Source organism: Dendrobates tinctorius, unplaced genomic scaffold, assembly GCF_039654945.1.
Source record: "Dendrobates tinctorius isolate UK_male_01 unplaced genomic scaffold, ASM3965494v1 ptg000241l, whole genome shotgun sequence".
Taxonomy (NCBI): domain Eukaryota; kingdom Metazoa; phylum Chordata; class Amphibia; order Anura; family Dendrobatidae; genus Dendrobates; species Dendrobates tinctorius.
Genome location: NW_027361908.1, coordinates 17,881,273 through 17,906,584, shown reverse-complemented (window position 1 = coordinate 17,906,584; position 25,312 = coordinate 17,881,273). Strand labels below are relative to the sequence as shown.

General features: G+C 47.7%; 2 protein-coding genes across 5 annotated transcripts in view; one reads left to right on the top strand and one right to left on the bottom strand.

Annotated features, from left to right (window-relative positions):
- Nucleotides 1-6,255, bottom strand: part of METTL25 (methyltransferase like 25) — a 302,845-nt gene extending 296,590 nt beyond the window's left edge. For all 4 annotated transcript variants that reach the window (XM_073556984.1, XM_073556985.1, XM_073556987.1 and 1 more), the window contains exons 1-2: nt 6,118-6,255; nt 2,686-2,900 (exon numbers count right to left, since the gene is read on the bottom strand). In XM_073556984.1, coding sequence (XP_073413085.1) covers nt 2,686-2,896 — 211 coding nt within the window. In that variant the 5' untranslated portion in view covers nt 2,897-2,900; nt 6,118-6,255. The remainder of the gene's footprint in view (nt 1-2,685; nt 2,901-6,117) is intronic.
- Nucleotides 6,192-25,295, top strand: CCDC59 (coiled-coil domain containing 59). The gene is made up of 4 exons (XM_073556988.1): nt 6,192-6,594; nt 12,053-12,296; nt 16,615-16,705; nt 25,008-25,295. Exons 1-4 carry the CDS (start codon nt 6,342-6,344, stop codon nt 25,167-25,169), a joined length of 750 nt encoding a protein of 249 aa, XP_073413089.1. The 5' UTR covers nt 6,192-6,341; the 3' UTR covers nt 25,170-25,295.
- The last annotated feature ends 17 nt before the right edge of the window (nt 25,296-25,312 follow it).

Here is a 25,312-nt window from a genome sequence, read left to right as displayed (position 1 = left end):
CGCGGAACTCGCGGCCCTCCCCATACAGCGGGGACCGCGGCCGCCTGCGGAGCTTCAGCCGTACTCCGGCGGGGACCTGCGAGGAGGGGGAGGAGGGCGCGCGCTCCCCGGACACTGCGCGCCCGCCGCGCCCCCCGGGCTGCCGGAAGTCAGTGGGCGGGGCTTCCGGCTACCACCGGAAGGGGCGGGCAGGCCTTGCGGATCTCCCCATACCGCGGGGACCGCGGCCGCCGGCGGGACTTCTGGCCGCAGAGCGTCTGCTGCCGCATGTGGCACTACTCGCACCGGGTTCCACCGGGGAGAGAGTCGGGCCCCGTGAGAAGAAGTAACCCCGTCGGGCGGGGGAACAGACAGCCCCGCGGCGCCTTCTGGAGGGTCCCGTTCCGGGGGGTGACCCTACAAACAAAGGTGAGCCTGCCGCCGGGGGGCTCTCTTGGGGTGCTCTCAACCCCATCCCTGGGCGGGGAGGGGGAGGCTACTGGGGGTGGATGCTTCGATCCCCTGGCTCACCTGCGCCTCCAACTGCACCCCTGGTGTCACTACCTAGGGGTGGAAGGGGCCAACCTGAAATCCCGCGTTGCAGGAGAGGAACAAAAACGTGGAGTCCGTTGGGGATCGCCCATCGCTCACACGTGCTCGCCCGTTGTAGCTCATGGGGAAATCGAATCCTCTCATCAGGATGCGTTGCCCCTCTTTACAAAATAAAAAAGAAAAATGGTTGTCTGGGGAAAAGTCCCAGATGTGTCCCTCGGTGCGGGAGAGAAAACACGTGGAGGACTACTCACACGTGGTCGCCCGTTGGTGATTTGGGGAGATCGGACCCTCTCTATAGGATCCGTCGCCCCTGTCTTATCTTCAAAGAAAGGGAAAAAAAAAAAAAAAAAAACCTAGTCTGGAGCTCCAGACTGCGTGTGCCTCCATCAGACACTAAGCAAAAACTGAGTTACGCCCGGTCTGGGGGCGAGGGTGTATGCGGCGGAGGAGGAGCTAACTCTTTTTTTGTATACTTAGTGTCAGCCTCCAGACAGCAGAAGCACACACCCACAGTCTCTGTGTCCCCCAATGAGACGAAGGAGAAAGAATTGTAAGGTCAGATTTAAGGCAAGTATAAAAACTGTGGTGTCATTCAATATTTTCATATTTTCTTGGAAATATAGGGAAGCATTTAGGACCACAACCCCCCTCCGTTATCAGCTGGTCTAATTAGTAAATCACTATTCTCAGTTAATTCATCAAGAGATAACCTCTCTGCCGCTGAGAGATTATCTTTTTTTTAATTTTTGTTGTTGTTAGTATCTAGGTATCCTAATTCTATTTCTATTAATTCTTGGAACGTGTCCAATACGCGAGGACGCGATTGAATAGGATAGAAAAAGGGGTTATGTTTCATACATATATCATTAAGGACACTTGGATAGATTCTGATTCCAAGCTCCTAAATAGCATAAGATGTTGTATCTCAGCATATGGTGAAAAGTTCATAGTCCCATGAGAAGAATTCGCATGACTGGAGGTGAGAGGATATATATTATTCTCTGCACAATCCTGTAAAAAATTGACATTTTACAGTAAGGTTCCATGAAATTTTATTAATGGCCAACAGAGTTTTAAAAAATAAAATCCAAGACCTTTGGACAATAGCTCATAAGGAACAAATGGGGTATGTGAACTTTTGATCAGGGTCATTTGGATGTTTTGGGTTGTCACTATGATTTAAAAAGCGAAAACACAGTAGCTTGACAATTGATGGCTTCACCCAACCACTAACAATGAGTGGAGAAAAAGGTTTAGGGTGTGTGCACACGCTGCAGATTCTGCTGCGGATCCACAGCGGATTTGGTCCTGCGGATCTGCAGCAGTTGCTGCTGCGGTGTACAGTACCATTAAAAGCAATGCAAAATGAAAAACGCAGTGCCCACGGTGGTGAATTTTCCGTGCGGATTTGCTGCCGCTTTAAATCCGCAGCATATCACTTCTTTGTGCGGATTCCGCAGCGGTTTGGCACCTCCTCCATGACAGGTGTCAAACCGCAGGGGAAAACCACAGAAAATCTGCAGATAAACTGCAGGTATTTTGACCTGCGGATTTAGACAAATCTGCACGCAAAATTCTGCAGCAGAATCCGCAACGTGTGCACACACCCTTATTGCTATCATTCATATTCTCTGATAAAAGGCCAAGAAAGCAAAAATTCTGCCGGGGTATGTAAACTATTGTGCACAACTGTATTTGAGTTTCACTTTTTGCACTGAAGAACTGAAATAAATTAACTTTTTGATGATATTCTACTTTTGTGAGAAACACTTGTGTATTTATATATTAGATAAAAATAGAAATTTATGTAAAAAAACAAAAAAAAAAGTACACAGTTGATAACACTGTGTCCGGAATGACCTGCCACATAAAAGGGTGACACAGTTAACATGAAGACAAAAAGCGCTCCAGCTCCCATAAAATCGTAGATCTTTATTCTTTCACTAAAAACATTTAGCAGCTGGCATGCTCATGTTCACACGCTGAGTATATCGTCAGCATTTCTCATCAGTATCTGTAAGCCAAAACCAGGAGTGGGACAATCAGTGGAAACTCTAATAGAAACACGTTACCACCTCTGGATTTATCACCCGCTCCTGGTTTTGGCTTACACATACGGATAGTGTGAGTGTGGCCTAAGAGTTTACGCACCTGTAAATTGATAAGGAGACCGCCGCTGCTGACTAAATATGGAGAGGACCGATTCAGGGGAGACCCCCACATTGTTCTTCCAAATGTCTTCTGTATAAAACTCCACAGTGTGAGCCCCTGAAATGTGAGCACTCATCTGTAAGAGTTGCAGCAAGCTTTCCATGGACTCTGTCACCTTGTCCGTACTCGGAGCGGGCCAGCGAGCAAACATCTCCCTGTAATGAAGACGATCCATAATGTAAGAATGATAAAACACCAGCTGCATATTATTTGGGGGCTGGGATGGATCATGAGAACACGGCAACACGAAAGGCAATTTCTCCAACAGTTACACAAAATCCTTTCCTATCCTCAGTAAATGGTACAAATTGCTATTAGCTTCAGTGGTTCATTAGAAGATGATCAAGAATCAGATTTGTTTTATTTTGCAGGTTTTTTTTTTTTTATTTCAGAAAAAAGAGCTTTCATATTAAAGATATACATTGTCTTCCTGTAATGTCTGTACCGACAGTATAGTAGGATAGTAGAAGCAATGAGACAATTATCACAGAAATGTCAATGAACTATTAGATGGGTGTCCAACTTTGGCCTGTTTCACATTTCAGTTTTTTGGCGTCCACCAAAGTGTGAAAAACCGGATCTGTTTCTGTTTTGCCACAAACGGATGCTACCGGATCCGTTTTTTGGACGGATCCACTTTAGCCACTAATGCAAGTGTATGGGAAAAAATGGCGGATCTGTTTTTTTTTGCAAAATGGCGGATTTTGACGGACGTCAAAAAACAGAAGTGTGATCCACCTCTTTAAGAAAAGTGGACCCCAACAGCTTTAATATATTAAAGAGCAGTTACTCACTGTCCCTGAGCCCAATGCTGCGCTCCGGTCTCTGTTTTTGGCTGACTGCTGTTGCGTCAGAGCGTTACACTGCTGAAGCCAATCACTAGGGTCAGCAGCTCTACCGATGTAGACAGGACGAGATGCTGAGTTCAGTGATTGGCTGCAGCAGTGATGTGAGCTATTCAAGTAAGGTCACAGCTCTAGCAAGTCACTGAGCTCAGCGAGTTGTGTCGTCTATGTGATTTAGCCCTTTGATTGGCTGCAGCGGTAAAGTGAGCTGCAGATGTGACATCATGGCTGCATCCAAAGCACTGAGACAAGAGCAGCAGCAGAAAGTCCAGGGAGGGCACGCGCCTTCTCCAATTGTTATGTATATAGGAGTGTTGGAGATCACTTTTCTTCAAGTGTAAAACCCTTTTAAGACTGCATTAACCCCTTCACAACTGATGACTTGTATTTATGTGTCCCTGCCTTTGACGTGGGCTCACATGCTGAATCCGCATCTTTTCCTGCGGTTGATGGCTGATCTAATCAGCCATCAAGTTCCTCTAACAGCGGCATTTAACAGGCGCAGCTTAGGCCTCTTTCACACTTCAGTTTTTTGTGTCAGTTACAATCCGCCAAAAAGGCTGAGAAGCGGATCCGTTATTAACTGATGTGAACGGATGCCACAGGATCCGTTTTTTGACGGATCCGCAAAATGAGGAAATTTAAAGGAACCGCTGCTCGGGAAGGAGAGAAAGCGAAAGAGAGAGAGCGAAAGAGAGAGAGCGAAAGAGAGAGAGCGAAAGAGAGAGAGCGAAAGAGAGAGAGCGATTTTTTTTTTTTCGTCCGGATCCCAGACAGAATTTCGGGTTAAATTAGTGTCTGGAGGATCCGCCGGCCAAAAAAACGTTGCAAGCTCCGTTTGGAAATCTTTGAGGATGTTAACGGACAGCAACATTATGGCGGATCCGCACAAAAATGGATGCAACGGACGACAATCCGTCAAAATCCGCCAATAATGGAAGTCAATGGGGAAAAAAACGGATCCGCAAAAAAAATTGCGGATCCGTTTTTTTCAAAACCTGGCGGATTTTGACTGTAAAAAACGGAAGTGTGAAAGAGGCCTTAGAAGCACGTCATTGATCCCGCCCAAAGGAATGCCTGACATGTGATCGCGGACACTATGGGTTGTCATGACAGCCGGTGATCTGCTGAACACCCCCTTGCCTGTCATCACCATTCTCCTGTGAACGTCTGGTCGTGGCCGGCGCTTGTAGGAGATCGTGATTTTTGCTATACACAGCAGTGCCGAATCCCTGCTATATACAGCACAGGCAATCAGACCATCGCAGCTTCTATTCTCCTAAGGCCTGTTTCATACATACGTTTTTGTCAGTTTCCAGAGGCCAAAAAGGCGGAGAACGGATCCGTGTCCGTCGAGACACCAACGGGTGCCACCGGACCGTTGATTTGACGGGATCCGCTGATCTAGTAATCTTAAAGGAACCACAGGGATGAAAAAACAGAACCGTCGATGTAGCGGTGCCGCGAGAAGAGGAGAGTGGGGCCGCGGTTTCATGCTCCCGGAGAGAAGAGCCGCGAGAAGAGGAGAGCGGGCCGCGGTGAGAGAGAACTTTAGCGGCTCCCGGGACGGCAGTAACGGGTTAAAATGCTTCCCGACGCTAAAGATTCCGGGCATGCTCGGTTCACACTGGCGGTCCATCAGAGATAAAAAACGTTGCAGGGTCCGTTACATCCGCCCGGGAGCCGCTAAAATCTTGGCGGATCCGTAAAAAAACGGGTAGGACGGATGACCTTCAGTCAAGATCCGCCAATAATGTAAGTCTACGGGGAAAAAAAATGGATCCGCCCCTTTTTTGGCGGATTCGTTTTTTTAAAAAAAAATTGGCGGATTTTGACTGATGGCAAATAACGGATGTGTGAAACAGGCCTAAGGGAACCAGTAAATAAAGTAAACAAAAAAAAAAGTAAGTTTTAAAGAATATAAAAGAAAGTTAAAATCACACCCCTTTTATCCCATTAAAAATAAAACAATTTTTAAAAATACAGATATCTGGTATCGCTGTGTCCAGAAATGTTCAAGCAAAAGAGAAAATAAATTAATTTAAAATCGGTAAACAGAAGGAGGAAAAAAACAAAAACACATGTCCCCCGAAACAGTATCAATAAGAACATCAGCTCCTGGAACAAAAAAGAAACCGTCAGCAGCGCCATAGTCTGAGAAATGAAACCGCCAGGGGTCTCGGAAAACTGCGGCAAAAGCATATTTTTTATTATTCAAAATTTTATGGTAAAATCAATGGTGTGGGAAAAAAACATTATGGCTCTGGGAAGAAAAAACGAAATGAAAAATCATGATGATGGACCAGGTCCTTTCCAACCAGGTCACCCAGCTTTCCCTGACTCCCTGGATAGCACTGAGCTCTGGGAGAGCTGGGCTTGTAGGAGAGTGCTAGGAACCACCAGTAGGTGGCAGAGTAACTTCCCCTCACGTCACAGGACAGCTAGCGCCATTCTACCCTGCGTGGCTGATACCAGGGAGCAGCAGCCTGCATTCTGCCATAGGCGCGGGCACACCTGGTGCACTCACCTGCCTCGTCTGTGCAGCTAGCGACTGCCACTATCAGGACTGTGACGGCCTCTACACACGTGACTCAGATCACGTGGCTACAAGAAAACGCCGTAAGAGCCGAAGCAAGCAGATTATTGGACGTGAGCACAGCCTGCATCCCACGTGATGTCTGCACCGGCTACACGCTGCTCTCTAGCCCCAGTGCATGCTAGGGGTGTGTGCCTGCGTCATCTCATTACGTAATGACGTCAGTGGACGCGGAAAACACGGAAGGCGTAATGGCGAGTGTGTCGTGTGCCTCGTTACAGCACAAGAAGAGAGGACGAAATGTTCAGACTGAAGGCGGGTTTATGGCAAAACGTGGCCGTGAGACCGCGGCGGATAAGAGAGAGGGCGGCAAGAGTCGTGGGACGAGACCCGTGTCCGGAGGGAGAGTGAAGCGGAAATGGAGGCCGAATCCCGAGCAGAAGGTGTTTCAGGGCAGCGCTAATGAAGGTGAGAAGAGTCCACGTGGGCATGAGCTGTTTGCAGTGCGCATGCTCTGTTTCCTAGTTACCATAGCAACCAATCACTTTAGTAAGAAGCCGCTATGTACATAATATATAGCCACATGTGTCTGATATATGGCCCCCCGATGTACCACAGAGGACACGGGTGTATACCACCCCCTATGTATCACAGAGGGACACGGGTATATGCCCCCCCGATGTACCACAGAGGACACGGGTGTATACCACCCCCTATGTATCACAGAGGACACGGGTATATGCCCCCCCGATGTATCACAGAGGGACACGGGTATATGCCCCCCCCCCCGATGTATCACAGAGGGACACGGGTATATGCCCCCCCGATGTACCACAGAGGACACGGGTGTATACCACCCCCTATGTATCACAGAGGACACGGGTATATGCCCCCCCGATGTATCACAGAGGGACACGGGTATATGCCCCCCCCCCGATGTATCACAGAGGGACACGGGTATATGCCCCCCCGATGTACCACAGAGGACACGGGTGTATACCACCCCCTATGTATCACAGAGGACACGGGTATATGCCCCCCCGATGTATCACAGAGGGACACGGGTATATGCCCCCCCCCCCCGATGTATCACAGAGGGACACGGGTATATGCCCCCCCCCCCCGATGTATCACAGAGGGACACGGGTATATGCCCCCCCCCCCCGATGTATCACAGAGGGACACGGGTATATGCCCCCCCCCCGATGTATCACAGAGGGACACGGGTATATGCCCCCCCCCCCGATGTATCACAGAGGGACACGGGTATATGCCCCCCCCCCGATGTATCACAGAGGGACACGGGTATATGCCCCCCCCCCGATGTATCACAGAGGGACACGGGTATATGCCCCCCCCCGATGTATCACAGAGGGACACGGGTATATGCCCCCCCCCCGATGTATCACAGAGGGACACGGGTATATGCCCCCCCCCCGATGTATCACAGAGGGACACGGGTATATGCCCCCCCCGATGTATCACAGAGGGACACGGGTGTATGCCCCCCCCTATGTATCACAGAGGGACACGGGTGTATGCCACCCCCTATGTATCACAGAGGGACACGGGTGTATGCCACCCCCTATGTATCACAGAGGGACACGGGTGTATGCCACCCCCTATGTATCACAGAGGGACACGGGTGTATGCCACCCCCTATGTATCACAGAGGGACACGGGTGTATGCCACCCCCTATGTATCACAGAGGGACACGGGTGTATACCACCCCCTATGTATCACAGAGGGACACGGGTGTATACCACCCCCTATGTATCACAGAGGGACACGGGTGTATACCACCCCCTATGTATCACAGAGGGACACGGGTGTATACCACCCCCTATGTATCACAGAGGGACACGGGTGTATACCACCCCCTATGTATCACAGAGGGACACGGGTGTATACCACCCCCTATGTATCACAGAGGGACACGGGTGTATACCACCCCCTATGTATCACAGAGGGACACGGGTGTATACCACCCCCTATGTATCACAGAGGGACACGGGTGTATACCACCCCCTATGTATCACAGAGGGACACGGGTGTATACCACCCCCTATGTATCACAGAGGGACACGGGTGTATACCACCCCCTATGTATCACAGAGGGACACGGGTGTATACCACCCCCTATGTATCACAGAGGGACACGGGTGTATACCACCCCCTATGTATCACAGAGGGACACGGGTGTATACCACCCCCTATGTATCACAGAGGGACACGGGTGTATACCACCCCCTATGTATCACAGAGGGACACGGGTGTATACCACCCCCTATGTATCACAGAGGGACACGGGTGTATACCACCCCCTATGTATCACAGAGGGACACGGGTGTATACCACCCCCTATGTATCACAGAGGGACACGGGTGTATACCACCCCCTATGTATCACAGAGGGACACGGGTGTATACCACCCCCTATGTATCACAGAGGGACACGGGTGTATACCACCCCCTATGTATCACAGAGGGACACGGGTGTATACCACCCCCTATGTATCACAGAGGGACACGGGTGTATACCACCCCCTATGTATCACAGAGGGACACGGGTGTATACCACCCCCTATGTATCACAGAGGGACACGGGTGTATACCACCCCCTATGTATCACAGAGGGACACGGGTGTATACCACCCCCTATGTATCACAGAGGGACACGGGTGTATACCACCCCCTATGTATCACAGAGGGACACGGGTGTATACCACCCCCTATGTATCACAGAGGGACACGGGTGTATACCACCCCCTATGTATCACAGAGGGACACGGGTGTATACCACCCCCTATGTATCACAGAGGGACACGGGTGTATACCACCCCCTATGTATCACAGAGGGACACGGGTGTATACCACCCCCTATGTATCACAGAGGGACACGGGTGTATACCACCCCCTATGTATCACAGAGGGACACGGGTGTATACCACCCCCTATGTATCACAGAGGGACACGGGTGTATACCACCCCCTATGTATCACAGAGGGACACGGGTGTATACCACCCCCTATGTATCACAGAGGGACACGGGTGTATACCACCCCCTATGTATCACAGAGGGACACGGGTGTATACCACCCCCTATGTATCACAGAGGGACACGGGTGTATACCACCCCCTATGTATCACAGAGGGACACGGGTGTATACCACCCCCTATGTATCACAGAGGGACACGGGTGTATACCACCCCCTATGTATCACAGAGGGACACGGGTGTATACCACCCCCTATGTATCACAGAGGGACACGGGTGTATACCACCCCCTATGTATCACAGAGGGACACGGGTGTATACCACCCCCTATGTATCACAGAGGGACACGGGTGTATACCACCCCCTATGTATCACAGAGGGACACGGGTGTATACCACCCCCTATGTATCACAGAGGGACACGGGTGTATACCACCCCCTATGTATCACAGAGGGACACGGGTGTATGGGCCCCCCCCCCCCGATGTACCACAGAGGGACACGGGTATATGCCCCCCCGATGTATCACAGAGGGACACGGGTATATGCCCCCCCGATGTATCACAGAGGACACGGGTGTATGGGCCCCCCCCCGATGTATCACAGAGGACACGGGTGTATGGGCGCCCCCCCCCCCCCCGATGTACCACAGAGGGACACGGGTGTATAACCCCCCTATGTATCACAGAGGGACACGGGTGTATACCCCCCCTATGTATCACAGAGGACACGGGTGTATACCCCCCCTATGTATCACAGAGGGACACGGGTATATGCCCCCCCCCCGATGTATCACAGAGGACACGGGTGTATGGGCCCCCCCCCCGAAGTATCACAGAGGACACGGGTGTATGGGCCCCCCCCCCGAAGTATCACAGAGGACACGGGTGTATGGGGCCCCCCCCCGATGTACCACAGAGGACACGGGTGTATGGGCCCCCCCCCCCCCTATGTATCACAGAGGGACACGGGTATATGCCCCCCCGATGTATCACAGAGGGACACGGGTGTATGGCCCCCCCCCCGATGTATCACAGAGGACACGGGTGTATGGCCCCCCCCCCCCCCCCCGATGTATCACAGAGGACACGGGTGTATGGGCCCCCCCCCCCCCCGATGTATCACAGAGGACACGGGTATATGCCCCCCGATGTACCACAGAGGACACGGGTGTATGGGCCCCCCCCCTATGTATCACAGAGGGACACGGGTATATGCCCCCCCGATGTACCACAGAGGACACGGGTGTATGGACCCCCCCCCCCCCCGATGTACCACAGAGGACACGGGTGTATGGACCCCCCCCCCCCGATGTACCACAGAGGACACGGGTGTATGGACCCCCCCCCCGATGTACCACAGAGGACACGGGTGTATGGACCCCCCCCCCGATGTACCACAGAGGACACGGGTGTATGGGCCCCCCCCCCCCGATGTACCACAGAGGACACGGGTGTATGGGCCCCCCCCCCCCGATGTACCACAGAGGACACGGGTGTATGGGCCCCCGATGTACCACAGAGGACACGGGTGTATGGGCCCCCGATGTACCACAGAGGACACGGGTGTATGGGCCCCCGATGTACCACAGAGGACACGGGTGTATGGGCCCCCGATGTACCACAGAGGACACGGGTGTATGGGCCCCCGATGTACCACAGAGGACACGGGTGTATGGGCCCCCGATGTACCACAGAGGACACGGGTGTATGGGCCCCCGATGTACCACAGAGGACACGGGTGTATGGGCCCCCGATGTACCACAGAGGACACGGGTGTATGGACCCCCGATGTACCACAGAGGACACGGGTGTATGGACCCCCCCCGATGTACCACAGAGGACACGGGTGTATGGGCCCCCCCCCCCGATGTACCACAGAGGACACGGGTGTATGGGCCCCCCCCCCCGATGTACCACAGAGGACACGGGTGTATGGGCCCCCCCCCCGATGTACCACAGAGGACACGGGTGTATGGGCCCCCCCCCCGATGTACCACAGAGGGACACGGGTATATGCCCCCCGATGTACCACAGAGGACACGGGTGTATGGGCCCCCCCCCGATGTACCACAGAGGACACGGGTGTATGGACCCCCCCCCCCGATGTACCACAGAGGACACGGGTGTATGGACCCCCCCCCCCCCGATGTACCACAGAGGACACGGGTGTATGGACCCCCCCCCCCCCGATGTACCACAGAGGACACGGGTGTATGGACCCCCCCCCCCGATGTACCACAGAGGACACGGGTGTATGGGCCCCCCCCCCCGATGTACCACAGAGGGACACGGGTATATGCCCCCCGATGTACCACAGAGGACACGGGTGTATGGGCCCCCCCCTATGTATCACAGAGGGACACGGGTATATGCCCCCCCCGATGTACCACAGAGGACACGGGTGTATGGACCCCCCCCCCCCCCCCGATGTACCACAGAGGACACGGGTATATGGCCCCACCACAGTTGCACCACGGAGGACACTGACCCTGATACATATGTCCTCTGTGTTGGAGCTGTGGTTTTATATACCAGTTACATGTGTCCTGTGTAGTAGAGCTGTGGGGTCATATATCAATTGCATGGTGTCCTACAGAGATTCTCCCTACAAAGTCAGTGGGATGTAGTATGCCATACGTGCATTCTTCTCTAGAAAAAACTCTGTGCATCTGTGTGTGGAGTAATTAATATGGCTTATAGTTGTAAAGAATCAGTGTTTCCATGCACTGTTGGCTATAAGAGGTCTTAAAAATAGCAAGGAATTGCCCATTAACTTACATTTTTTTGACATTTGGTAAATGAAAAACTTTCCAGTCTGAAGTTATTTATCTGTATATTTAAAATCAGAAGATTATTGACCACCTACCATCCACTGTTCTGATGGCTTATTACTGGTATTTGCATCACCTCGTGTCCTTTCTTCCTTAGGCCTTGGCTTTGCTTTGTGGAGAAAGAAAAAGGTTCAGTTAGAATATCAAAAGCTGCTGAGAAAACGAAAGAAGGTGGAAACTAAAGAAGTCTCCTATAGTGATCACTATCCAGAACATCTAAAACATCTCTATGAGGCTGAAGAAGAGAGACTGAAAGGTGAAGAAAAGAAGAGGAAACATCTAAGTGATACATCTGAGACAGTAGACGAACAGAAAGAAGTAGATGAAAAGAAAGGAGTAAGGTAAGATCATACCAGTGGCAAGCTATAATTGCTTATTTCATTTCTGGAATTGTGTATTTCACGGCTTTCAAATTTGGACAACCCATTGACATTGAGTAGTAGATGTTCTGATCTGGTTAGGGCAAGTTATCAGTGTCGGCATGATTCTTTACAAGGGAACTGTATCATTGCACTGAGGCAATAGCAATAGATGAGGAGTGCTAAACCTTGAAAAGAAAAATGTAAAGGCCCCGTCACACATAGCGACTTACCAGCGATCCCGACAACGATATCAACGTGTCAGGATCGCTGGTAAGTCGCTATGTGATCGCTGGTGAGCTGTCATTCTTGCAAAGGATTACTGGGACCGGAGCGTGGAGAGAGGCGGGAATGCTGCGCTGGACGTCGGAAGGTGAGAATAACAAAAAAAAAAAAAAATAATATTGTTCTCACCTTCCGACGTCCCGCGCAGCATTCCCGCCTCTCTCCACGCTCCGGTCCCAGTAATCCTTTGCAAGAATGACCGCGAGACTTCGCAATCCCGCGAGAACGGACGTCATCGCAGTAATTCTCGCAAAGGATTACTGGGCCCGGAGCGTGGAGAGAGGCGGGAAGGCTGCGCGGGACGTCGGAAGGTGAGAATAACAATATATATATATTTTTTTTTTTTTTTTTTTTTTTTTTTTTATTATTTGATTGCTGGTCTCCCACCTGTCACACACAGCGATGCGTGCTGGCCAGCGGGAGATCAGCGACCAAAGAAATGTCCAGAGATTTCCAGGAGCGATACCGGCAGGGGGGCCGTTCGTTGATTGCTGTCACACACAGCGATCTCGCTGGTGAGATCCCTGTTGTGTCACAAAACTTGTGACTCAGCAGCGATCTCGCTAGCGAGATCGCTATGTGTTACGGGGCCTTAAGGTTTAGTTTACATATAGATTTAAATAGGTGGTCTGAAGTCGAGAGAGTGTTGTAAGAATTCTTGGCGTGCAGGAACCAGCTCTTGTCCCACAAGTGATGTCCACTGATGCCTGCATGCCGGGTATTCTGTCAACACGGTCTGTCTTGCATTAGAGTTCATGTTGTCATTGTGGACATCCCACAGGTATTGGCCCAGCCACTGAAACGAAGGTCGCCGATGACTCTTTCAGGGAGGGGGCAAGGGCTGCGGCAGTGATTACACCCTCTGCCACCTGATGTCACTTTGTTTGAGTATGTCTTGCCCTGGGATTCGCAAACAAAGCATCATCAAAAGGAAAGTAGTAGGGGGAAGCTGTTAGTGTAAATGGGGAATGATTAATTCAAGTATATTAGAAAATAGTTTAGATTATGGCACTAAAATAGGGGTTTAGGATGAAAATAATTTAGATCTTGGACCAGCCCATTAAGCTAAACATAATATTATTAGCAGAAATTCAAGCAGATAAATCTGAAGTTATAGAAATAATTGTTCTCCTAGCTTCAGCTTAGTATGCCTGTACGTGCACAAGCAGACCCTCACAGTATCAGAAATGGGCATGAAAGAGGAACACTTGATGGCTTTTTAGAATATATCTCCTTTGTGTATACATACTATTTAGTCTCAGGGCAGCCAGTGTGTTACTCAGCTTCTCCCAGGTGCCTGAATGTCCAATTTGATCACTATAACCCCTTCACGATATGCGCCGTACATGGGTTGGCATGATCGGATAGCCCAGCGGTCAGCACTCGTATCAAGTGAGCATTTCTGCTATACAGAGCAGGGCTGAAACCCTGCTTTTTGTGGCACAAGCAATCGGATGATCGAAGCTTCTGGTCTCCGATGGAGACTATTGAAGCAGGTAAAAAGTTTAAAAGAAAAGTTTAAAGGGAACATGTCAGCAGGATTGTGCACAGTAATATACAGACCATCAGGTTGGCACATTTAGACTGATTAAAATCATACCGTGGTTGTTGTTGATCCCCTTTCTGACATCAGGTGTAATAGTACGCCGATGTCGAACTCCCTCCCTTTGATGTGGGCTCTGGCGCTGAAGCCACATCTTTCCTGGGACATGTTAGCTGTTTTGAACAGCTGACGTGCTTGGAATAGCCGCAGGTCAACTTAACCTGTTAAATGCCGCTGTCAAACGCTGACAGCAGCATTCAACTCGCGCTTCTGGCCATCGGGCAGGAAATTCGCCCACCGGTGACCCTTGTCACGTGTTCGCGGGTCACCAGTTCATTGGCATGACAGTCAGCGGTCACCTGGAGACCTCTATGGTTGTCAGTGCCGGCTTGCTGTAAGCACCACACGGTGGTCGGCGCTCATAGCAAGTGAGTAATTCTGCTACATAGAGGCGATCTGATTATCGCCTGTATGTAGCAGAGCCGATTGGGTTGTGGCTGCTTCTAGCCTCCCATGGAGACTATTGAAGCATGCAAAAAGTAAAAAAAAAAAAAAAAAGTATAAAAGTTCAAATCGCTCCACTTTCGCCCCATTCAAAATAAAACCACAATAAAAAAAAATCTAATATACACATTTTGTATCGCTGCATTCAGAATTGCCCGATCTATCAATAAAAAAAGGATTAACCCAATCGCTAAACGGTGTAGCGAGAAAAGTCAAATGCGACATTGCATTTGTAAAATAGGGGGCATCAGTGACCTGTCGGAAGCCATATTGGTGAATGCCTAATTAGAGCACCCCATGAGGAACACACGCTGCCCACGAGCATATCATTAACTCAAAGCTGAAAATAAAGATTACACAACAACCACAAGACAGATTTCGTCAACTGATCCTTGTAATGGTGCTGACCTGACAGTGTTGTTGTAGGTTACAGTGCACAAACCTACTGACAGGTTCCCTTTAAATCAACTCGTTTGCCCCATTCAAAATAAAACAATAAAAAAAATACAATATGTAATAAGAACCAGGGGCGCTAGTGTGATCCAGGATACTTGCTGCAAATAATAGGACAATACCACACTGTTGTCCAGATTAAGCCTAATAGGAATAAAAAATGTAATTTGCGCTAATATGTAACCTGGATTGCCAAGAGATTGGCGTTGAGCAAAACATGACTCGTAACTAAAAAAGGCTGCTTATTTTTTAAAAGGTAAACTTAATTAAATATAGACTAAACATTCATGGGATCACATTAATGATTTTACCTTTGTTGCGGTGAATGCGTCCAATGAATGAATATTGTCTGTTTGAAACAATGTCCTTCCGAGAGAGGGATCAGAAATGATGATTCTGCAGGATCTCCTAGGGCACTGTCCCGGCCGGTGACAGGCGTCCCTTACTCAATGTACCGCGCTTAGCGCGTGTACACAGCGTCCTCAGTACTTGCCAACAAGGAAAAATGCAGTAGAGGCTGCAGGAATTTTTTGTTTGCCGCAGCGTTGCATTAAAATGGAATAACGGGTGAACACAACTTTGTATCTACATCAAAATGGTATATTTAAAAAAAAAAAAAAAAAAAAAAGTCAGCTCGGCACGCAAAAGATAAGCCTTCACCCAGATCTGGGTGAATTGTTTTTTACAATAAACGTTGGATTTTTTTTTTCTCACCGCTTAAAAAAAAATAACCTACACATGCTTGGTATCTACGAACTCTAATTGACCTGGAAAATCATAATGACAGGTCAGTTTTATCATTTGGTGAACATGGTAACAAAAAAAAATTGTGCACACTATATGGTAAAATCAATGGTTTCTTTCAAAAGTACAACTCATCCAGCAAAAAACAAGCCCTCACATGGCCATATTGATGGAAAAATAAAAAAGATTTTTATCAGGACCAAAGGCAGGTTTGCCTAGCTATAGGAACATGGTCTAAATTGCCCTCCTAGATTTCCTGGCTCTCATGCACTTTAAAGAGGACATTCAGATGAATGGGTATTCTGTCTATATGCTTTTACATGTGGACTATAAATTGGGCACAGACCTATTTTTCCAGTCCACATGGGCAGTTTTTGGCAGGGGCTTCAGGTCCTATTTAAGGACTGGTGCATATAAATGGCAGTCAGCATCTGTTGTTTTCTGCTGGGCAGAGGAGCACATGGAGTCCCTCATCTCTGCAGTTTGTAGAGGTGATTGGCCCAAGCTTCACAGCGGTATCTTTACATAGCCTCATACAGTGGGGGGAAGGGAGTAGTGGCGACACAAAGCTGCTTCCTAAGGGAACTCGACTCTGTTCTACATGATTCTTCATGCTTTACAATAGTGAGATCAGAAATACAGGATCAACATCAATAAGATTGATATGTTTGTTTCTTTTTTGTGTTCTTTTCTTGTTAGTCGCATAATACGTGGCCTTTCCATGTCCTCCATTTACACAGTTTAATCTGTAAAATTGTATTTTTAATGCAGTGCAAGGAAAAAATTCAGGAAAAAAACTTCAATTGAAAAAGCAAATGAAGAATATGAACGGGTGCAGCGTGAACGAGAAAAGAGAAGAGAAGTAAGGGCGCCCTATATTACGTATAATTTCTTAATTTTTTATTTTTTTTTAACCCTCTGTTTCCATACGGCTCATTTTGAAACTCGTAGCTTGAATGTGAGCAGAGTATGAGTGACAACACTCCTAATTGCCTGCATTACAGTGCCACTGTTGTCGTAGTCCGGCTGCTCATTGTGTAGCAGTGCTGTTAATCCGACTGCAGCCAATCAATCTACTCAGCGGTGATGCTAGCATGGTCAGCACATGACCAGAATGGCTAGTGTTTGCTGCTGTCACCTGTGTGCAGTGAAGAGAGCAGCAGGACCACCAGGGGGCAGCAGAGATCACAATGGAAATATTCTTTTCCTAAAATTCTGTATGACCTTTAAAGAGATCTTATCCCTTCTGATGAAGCCTCTGGAAGTGACAATTACTACTCATCTTCAATGTAAACTGAGGTGGTAGCCATATACAGCATTATGCATTTAACCCCTTAATGTCCAATGACGGACACAGTCCGTCATCAGACATTTCCCCTGCTTTGATGAGGGCTCCGGCGCTGAGCCCGCATCAAAGCCGGGACATGTCAGCTGTTATGAACAGCTGACATGTGCCCGCAATAGGCGCGAGCGTAATCGCCGTCCGCCCGCGCCTATTAACTAGTTAAATGCCGCTGTCAATGCTGACAGCGGGCATTTAAATAGCATTTCCGGCCGCCGCGCCAGAAATGACGTCATCGCCGACCCCCGTCACGTAATCGGGGGTCGGTGTCATGTTGCCTGGACAACCAGAGGTCTCTATGAGACCTCTATGGTTGTTCCAGGCATATGACTTTCAGCGCCACCCGGTGGTCGGCACTGAAAGCACAGCAGTATATCTGCTACATATGGGCGATCTGCTCATCGCCCATATGTAGCAGAGCCGATCGGGTTGCGCAAGCTTCTAGCCTCCTATGGAGGCTATTGAAGCATGCCAAAAGTAAAAAAAAAAAAAAAAAAAAAAAAAAAAATTAAAAAAACCTAAAAGTTCAAATCACCCCCCCTTTCGCCCCAATCAAAATAAAACAGTAAAAAAAAAAATCCCACATACACATATTAGGTATCGCCGCGTTCAGAATCGCACGATCTATCAATAAAAAAAAGCATTAACCCGATCGCTAAACGGCGTAGCGAGAAAAAAATTAAACGCCAGAATTACGTTTTTTTTTGGTCACCAAGACATTGCATTAAAATGCAATAACGGGTGATCAAAAGAACGTATCTGCACAAAAGTGGTATCATTAAAAACGTCAGCCCGGCATGGAAAAAATAAGCCCTCACCCGACCCCAGATCATGAAAAATGGAGATGCTACGGGTCTCGAAAAATTGCGCAAATTTATTTATTTTTATTTTTTTTTGCAAACTTTGGAATTTTTTTTCATCACTTAGATAAGAGGACATAGACATGTTTGGTGTCTATGAACTCGTAATGACCTGGAGAATCATAATGGCAGGTCAGATTTAGCATCTAGTGAACCTAACAAAAAAGCCAAGCAAAAAACAAGTGTGGGATTGCACTTTTTTTGCAATTTCACCGCACTTGGAATTTTTTTTCCCGTTTTTGAGTACACGATATGGTAAAACCAATGATGTCATTTAAAAGTACAACTCGTCCCGCAAAAAATAAGCCCTCACATGGCCATATAAACGGAAAAATAAAAAAGTTATGGCTCTGGAAAGAAGGGGAGGGAAAAATGAAAATGTAAAACCAAAAGTACCCCTGGTCATTAAGGGGTTAATAACAGCGATGTAGCACCTGTGTTCCTCACCAGACACAGTCTATTTAAATATAGAAGGTAGTAAATTTGACACTCACCACTTTGTATTAAAAAAAAAAAAATCTTTATTGCAATTTCACGAGGTGGTGAGCGTCCCATTTACCTCTACCTAATATTTTTCTCATAAATTTTGAGCAGTAACAGTTATTTGTTTTTTTTTTTTTTTTTTTGTTGTTGTTTTTTTGTGCCTTGATGGTACTTCAGAAATAATAAAAAATACAGTTTTCGGTCTTCGTAACGTGCTCTTAAAAATGACATTAGAAACAATCAAAGCATTGCATTTACTTTCATAATAGTATGAATAAATAGATCAGCTTGCCACACAGAAAGCACTCCTTCACATCGCTCCTTAAATGAAAATGGTGACGTAAGCTAAACTTTTATTTTTGTTTTTACAATTTTTTTTTTTCCGACTATTTAAATATTAAAAAAAAAAAACTTAGATGTTTGGTGTCGCCATATTACTTCAAACCTGTAAAATCCTATTTCTAGGTCATTTTAACCGCATAATGAAACCCGCAAATATTAATTTCCAAACACCTGGACAGCATCGTAAATGGAAAACCTCCAGAATAATAAGGCAAAACCTCTCTGTACGCCTCAGTATGGATTCCTGTTTCTGAGGGAGACCTAAAGCCCTGAGCTGAAAGGTGAAGTCAGGGTGGAATTTTTCTTTTCTTCCCTTTTTTTTTTTTTTTTTTTTTTTCTTTCGGGGACTTTTTTTTTTTTTTAGAGTTGCAGCACGAGACATCCCCAGGAATGAAGCAAGCAGGCCAGAAGAATCATGGAGTCCTGGGTATCTCCATCTGAGCCAGGCTTTCCATGCAATTGCCCCGCATAAGAGGGCAGGGGGGAAGGAGCCATTCAGCTCTGTTAAGCTGTTTCCTGTTTCAGCAGTAGGGACAGTATCTGAAGTGGCACACCAGCGCATGTGTGGGACCAGGCAATTCCGGGTCAGAGGTGACAAGATTTAATGGCACCGGCCACTTTTGGATTCGGAAAGCTGGACCAGATTTAATAATAATAATCTTTATTTTTATATAGTTCTAACATATTCCGCAGCGCTTTACAGTTTGCACACATTATCATCACTGTCCCCGATGGGGCTCACAATCTAAATTCCCTATTAATATGTCTTTAGAATGTGGGAGGAAACCCACGCAAACACGGGGAGAACATAAAAACTCCTTGCAGATGTTGTCCTTGGTGGAATTCGAACCCAGGACCTCAGCGCTGCAAGGCTGCTTGACAACCCGGAGATCACACAAGATAAGCCTACCTACGATTGGAGTAGTGCTCACTTGGCTTATTTTTAAATAGGACATCTCTGGCTTCATGACTGGAGGTTACTTTACATGAGTCCGGAATCTGTGGTTCCGTATGACAGTCAAAGCCCAGTTGTGATACAGCAGATGACCTAACCCTACTTCTAGCACAGTAGTTCCACTGCATAGGATGTCACATACCAATGTCCCTTCTACCTCTTCAAGCAGACACTCTTATCTCATTGTAGTTCCGAAGAGGAGATGGAAGACGTTGATTCATGATTTCTCCTCACTGTTGTCCTCTTCTGACGATCAATGCTGGCATCCATGTTTTCCTGTCAAAGATACAGGAAAGTCATCTAAAGCTGTCAGATCTACCATGGAAGTGGACTCTCTGATAGAATCCAGGACTGTGTAGTGGATTGGAGGAATGCAAATATTGTGTAGTCCCTGTCCAAAATATTGTCCTATCCCTCATCTGGAAAGCGTAAAGAAAGATGGTTAGAAAACTCAACCCCTTAATGAGTTAAAAAGGAAATGCACATTAGAGGAGGATTTATATAAAATTTGGGAGAAAAATCCCTAGAACAGTGATTGTAAAAAATCTTTAAAAATGCTGCATAAAAAAGCAGATATCTTCCACAGAAGAGTGTAAACTGTTAGGTTTCTTGTAAAGTGGCTGAGTGAATTAGATTCCCATAGAAAAAGCAAATGTCAAAGGCAACAGCTTGTTGATGGCCTTACCCACTATTCACAAACTGGCCAATTTTTATTTTTTTTTTCTCAGATGGCACTAGACTTTCTGCCTTCTTTGGAAGTGGTCGATCATGTCCTAGTTATTCTTCCAGATATAGGATGGATTATAAACAAGGGCAAATATAACCCCTAAAAATTCAGGTTTTACTCCAGATCTGTCATAATCTCAACACTTCATCATTGTTTCCTCACATAAGAAGAGAGAATGAGAATCAGATTTTAGAGATACGGATGTTCAGGAAGTCTCCATAAGGAGAGAAATGTGTCTATTAGATTCTGTGACAGCCACAGTTCCAGCTGTCCAGTCAGCCCAGAATTCATACCTGATGTCGTCATTAGGAGATACTTTCGGTCCAGAATAATGTATCAAGACGTCTAGACAAATTCTAAATTACAGAAATCTTGGAAACTTTCATCTACCACCATAAGAGTACTTACTCAAAAAACTGTCCTTCTGTTGGCCTTTAAAGAGACTGTCAGCACAGAATTACTCTTCAGACCAAGTACAGGTGCTTGACGAATCGTGGTGCGTCGGAAGGAAGATGTATTTAAATGATTGGCCCTCCCGTGATGCACAAAGTGCTTGTACTTTGTCAGCCAGAATTGCTGTTCAAACCGAGTCCTTCTTAACTTCAGCTTAAGGCTGTTTCAATCAATCCTTCTTTTTACCCTTCGCCTCGACAGCACCCACTGAAGGTATTGGATCTGCCCCATTTGGAACAGGAAACCCTACAGGAAGATAAAAAGGGCGGTCCGCATTTCCTCAGTTTTGGTTTCCTGTTCACAGGGAACCTCAGGACTAATCCTTCAGGAAGACGTACCTGGATTTGCACGCCGCCTGCGCAGTGTCCATGAGAAAGGCAGGGGCTGCGATCTGGAAGCAGCGTCGGGGGAGACTCCGTTAGACGGCTCCCCCCTCGTCTGATGGCTGAGAGGGGCCGCCCGGTCTCACCTAGGAGCGCGCCAGGGGCACCAAACACAGGAGCCGCCGCTGTAGGGAGCGGTAAGTGCGCCAGTGGCTCGAAGAGAAAAAAAAAGAGAGCAGCGGTGGTGGCAGCGTGGGGAGAAGCGCGGGCCGCATACAGGAGCGGTGGCTGGCGCAGAGGCTCCTGAGCCCCGGAAGTAATGAGTGAACTTCCGGGGCAGGATGGCTGAGGAGCGCGACGGCGCATGTGCGGGAGCCCGGGGAGGAGCGACTTCTGGGGGCAGAAAAAAAAAAAAAAAAGGAGGGAGCAATCTATTTAAACAAGCGCCGCAGCTGAGCGGCAGGAACCATGTCGTCCCCAACAGAAGAAGTGCACTCTCCAGCAGGAGACTGCGGGGGGCAGCTCCTACAGGGACCGCACCACCAGGACAGACACCGCCTGCAGGAGCGAGGTGGGAGAGTCAAGACCTAGGATGGGATCTCAGCCATCTGATCCGGTAATATAAAGCTTCACTGGGTGAGTGTGCAATGTATATACTCTGCCTACTAAGCTGACCTCCCCCCCCCTCTCTCCTTTCGCCATGTGTCCCCTCTCCAGGCGAAGAAAAAACAAAAATCCAAGCATAAAGAATGTGCTTTATGCGCTGAACCTCTCCCTGACTCCTACCCCCAAAATCTCTGTAAACAGTGCACCAGAGAGACTAGGCAAGGGTCGGCAGTGTCATCAAAGGACATTCGAGCCATGTGCGCTGCCTTCATCAATCCCAGGTAATGATGTAAAATACATCAGAACAAGTGGACAAATTAGTCAATTCAGTTAGGGCCACCTTGGGGGTAACAGACACGAAACCAGAACGGTCAGCACAGGACCTAATGTTCGGTGGTTTAGACCTCAGGAAACGTAAGTCGTTCCCGTTAAACGACAAAGTCCAAAACCTGATCAATAGGGAAGATCCACTAGATAAAAAGGCAGACTCCTACCTGAAAGGGACATGGGAAATGTCAGCTGGCGCCCTGAGACCGGCAGTAGCAGCTACCTGCACAGCCAGATCTATGATGGTCTGGCTGGACCAGCTGGAATCACAATTAGATTCTCTTGAGGCTCTGTCCTCTATCTTGACGACCCTACCTACCATCCAGAATGCGGCAGCCTTTTTAGCTGACGCTTCGGTAGATTCTGCAAGAATGGCGGCCAAAGCCGAAGGTCTATCAAATGCAGCCCGAAGGGCTATATGGCTGAAGTGCTGGCCCAGGGATATCCAGGCCAGGTCCCGGCTTTGCTCCATCCCTTGTGAGGGGGAATATCTTTTCGGACCAGTCCTAGATGAACTCCTGGAGAAAGCCGGCGACGATAAAAAGAAATTCCCTTCCCTGCCCACCCCTTCCTATAGACGTCCCTTTACTAGGAAGAGATTTTTCCGTAGAAGATTATCCAAAGACCGGGGCAGATGGGAAGATAAAAAGAAAAAAGGTACCGGGTTTATGTTTGGAGGGGGACGCCAGGAAGCATCCCGTGAGGCCAAGAAACCTCCCCAATGACTAGCGGCTCCGGTGGGAGGTAGACTATCGGCCTTCTACCAAGCCTGGTCACGGATCTCAAACAGTAACTGGATCCTGGGGTTGGTAGCCTCAGGTCTAAGGCTAGAATTTGCATGTGCCCCCCGGAACACTTTTAAGGTCACCCCACTCAGGTCTTCCCTGTCGTAACAGGCTGCCCTACAGACCGAAATCCATGACCTATGCCATAAGAGTACTGATAAAGGTACCAGAGGCAGAGAAGGGCGAAGGCTTCTACTCCTCCATATTTTTGGTCCATAAACTGGATGGTTCTTACAGGACCATAATCAACCTGAAGGCACTCAATAGATACCTTGTCATTCGGCTATTTAAAATGGAAACGATCAATTCCACAATAAAGTTACTGTTTGAAAACTGCTTTATGGTGGTGTTGGATTTAAAAGACTCCTATTACCATGTACCCATTCATGCGTCTCATCAGCGTTTCCTTAGAGTGGTGGTTCATTTAGAGGGGTCGTTACAGCATTTCCAATATGTCGCCCTTCCCTTTGGTATAGCAGTCGCCCCCCCCCCCCCCCCCAGGTCTTCACTAAAGTTGTAGCGGAGGTTATGGCCCATCTACGAGAAGCAGACATCCTGGTAATCCCCTACCTGGATGACTTCCTTATTGTAGGCAGAACATTGTCTGGATCAATTGCAAAAAGCAAGATCAGCTCTGGAATGGTTAGGGTGGCTACTAAACATTTAAGAAGTCCTGTCTACAGCCCATGAAAGTTCAGCAGTTCTTGGGCCTAACCCTAGATTTGCTGATTCTGGAGTGTCGTCTTCCACCCAAAAAAATTAGTTTGCCTATGTCATCAGGTCCTGAACGCCTCCAAGAGCCCTACCATGTCTCTTAGGAAGGCAATGTCCCTCCTAGGTTCTCTAGTCCTGTATCCCCGCGGTCCGGTGGGTCGTTCCATACAAGGGTGCTACAGGGCGAGGCTTTACGACATCAAAAAACACTGGGCGGTTATCTAGAAGGCCAGTTGAATTTGTCCCAACATACTTTGAAATCCCTTGATTGTTTTCGTCTAGCCACCAATCTAGCCAGAGGGTTGCCCTGGGAATATAACATAACCCGGGTAGTCACCACAGACGCAAGCCCTACGGGTTGGAGGGCCCACATGGGGTCGGTCTTAATCCAGGACCTATGGAAGTACCATCAGTTGGAAATGTCCTCCAACCTGAAAGAGCTAACAGCCGTAGAGCAGGCAGTTAAAAACCTTGTGTATCTACAGGGTCACCATGTTCGAATATTCTACGACAATCAGGTCACCGTGGCTTACATCAACCACCAAGGTGGGACTCGTTCCAGACCCCTGATGAAGGTAGCAGAGCGGCTGTTTCAATGGGCAGAGCAACATCTCCTGTCTTTAACAGCTCTGCACATAAAAGGAAAAGAAAACGCCACAGCAGACTTCCTAAGCCGCAACAGTAGACTACATGATGTCAAGGCTAAACCTCCTGTAAGAGTAAGGCTGAGGGAACTCTTCATTTGTGAACTTTAATAAATGGAAGTAGAAGAGCTTCCAATGTATTCTTCAATTCCCCATAGGTTCCATTCACCAGGAGGTGGTTGAGTGTTCTTTTGGACTTGATTGTTATACATTTATTTAAAGGTTATATAACTGTATAAGAAAGTGCAGCAGACTATATTTTCCTATGGTGGTTAACCCCCAAAAATCATCAATGGTGGATGGGGGGGCTAAGCATCAACATGATTGTGGCCATTCTCAGGTGTCTTATGTGAGATTATCCAGTCTACATGCAATCTAATGGAAGCACTGCAGGATTAGTATGCACCTTGTTTGTAATTTTTACCCAATACTTTTCTCTTTAGGTAACTGATATTTAATTCAAAATATTCTTGCATTATTTATTTTTAATGATTTTAAGCTTGCTCGTTTAAGGTTAGAACATTGGTATTACCATGTGTGTTCTTTACATTTGCCGGAGGTATGCTTCTTAACTCTCTAATGTCTTTAATTTTTTGGTTTCAGGAGGCAGAGAACAACAGGAAGAAAAAAGAAGAAGCTATCAAACTTTACAAACAAAGGAAAATGGAAGCCTTCAAAGTTTTAAGCTCAAAAACAAAGAAAGGACAGCCAAACTTTAATGCACAAATGGAATACTTGCTGAAGAAAATTGAAGGCAATGCTTAATTTATTTGAACACGTATTCTTAAAGGGTGCATCGTCCGCGGTGCGTTGTCACATTACATCCTTTCATGTGAGAGGCTTATATTTTTAACAAATAGTTTTACAATACCAAATAAAGTGTAACGTGAACGATTTTAAGTTATTTT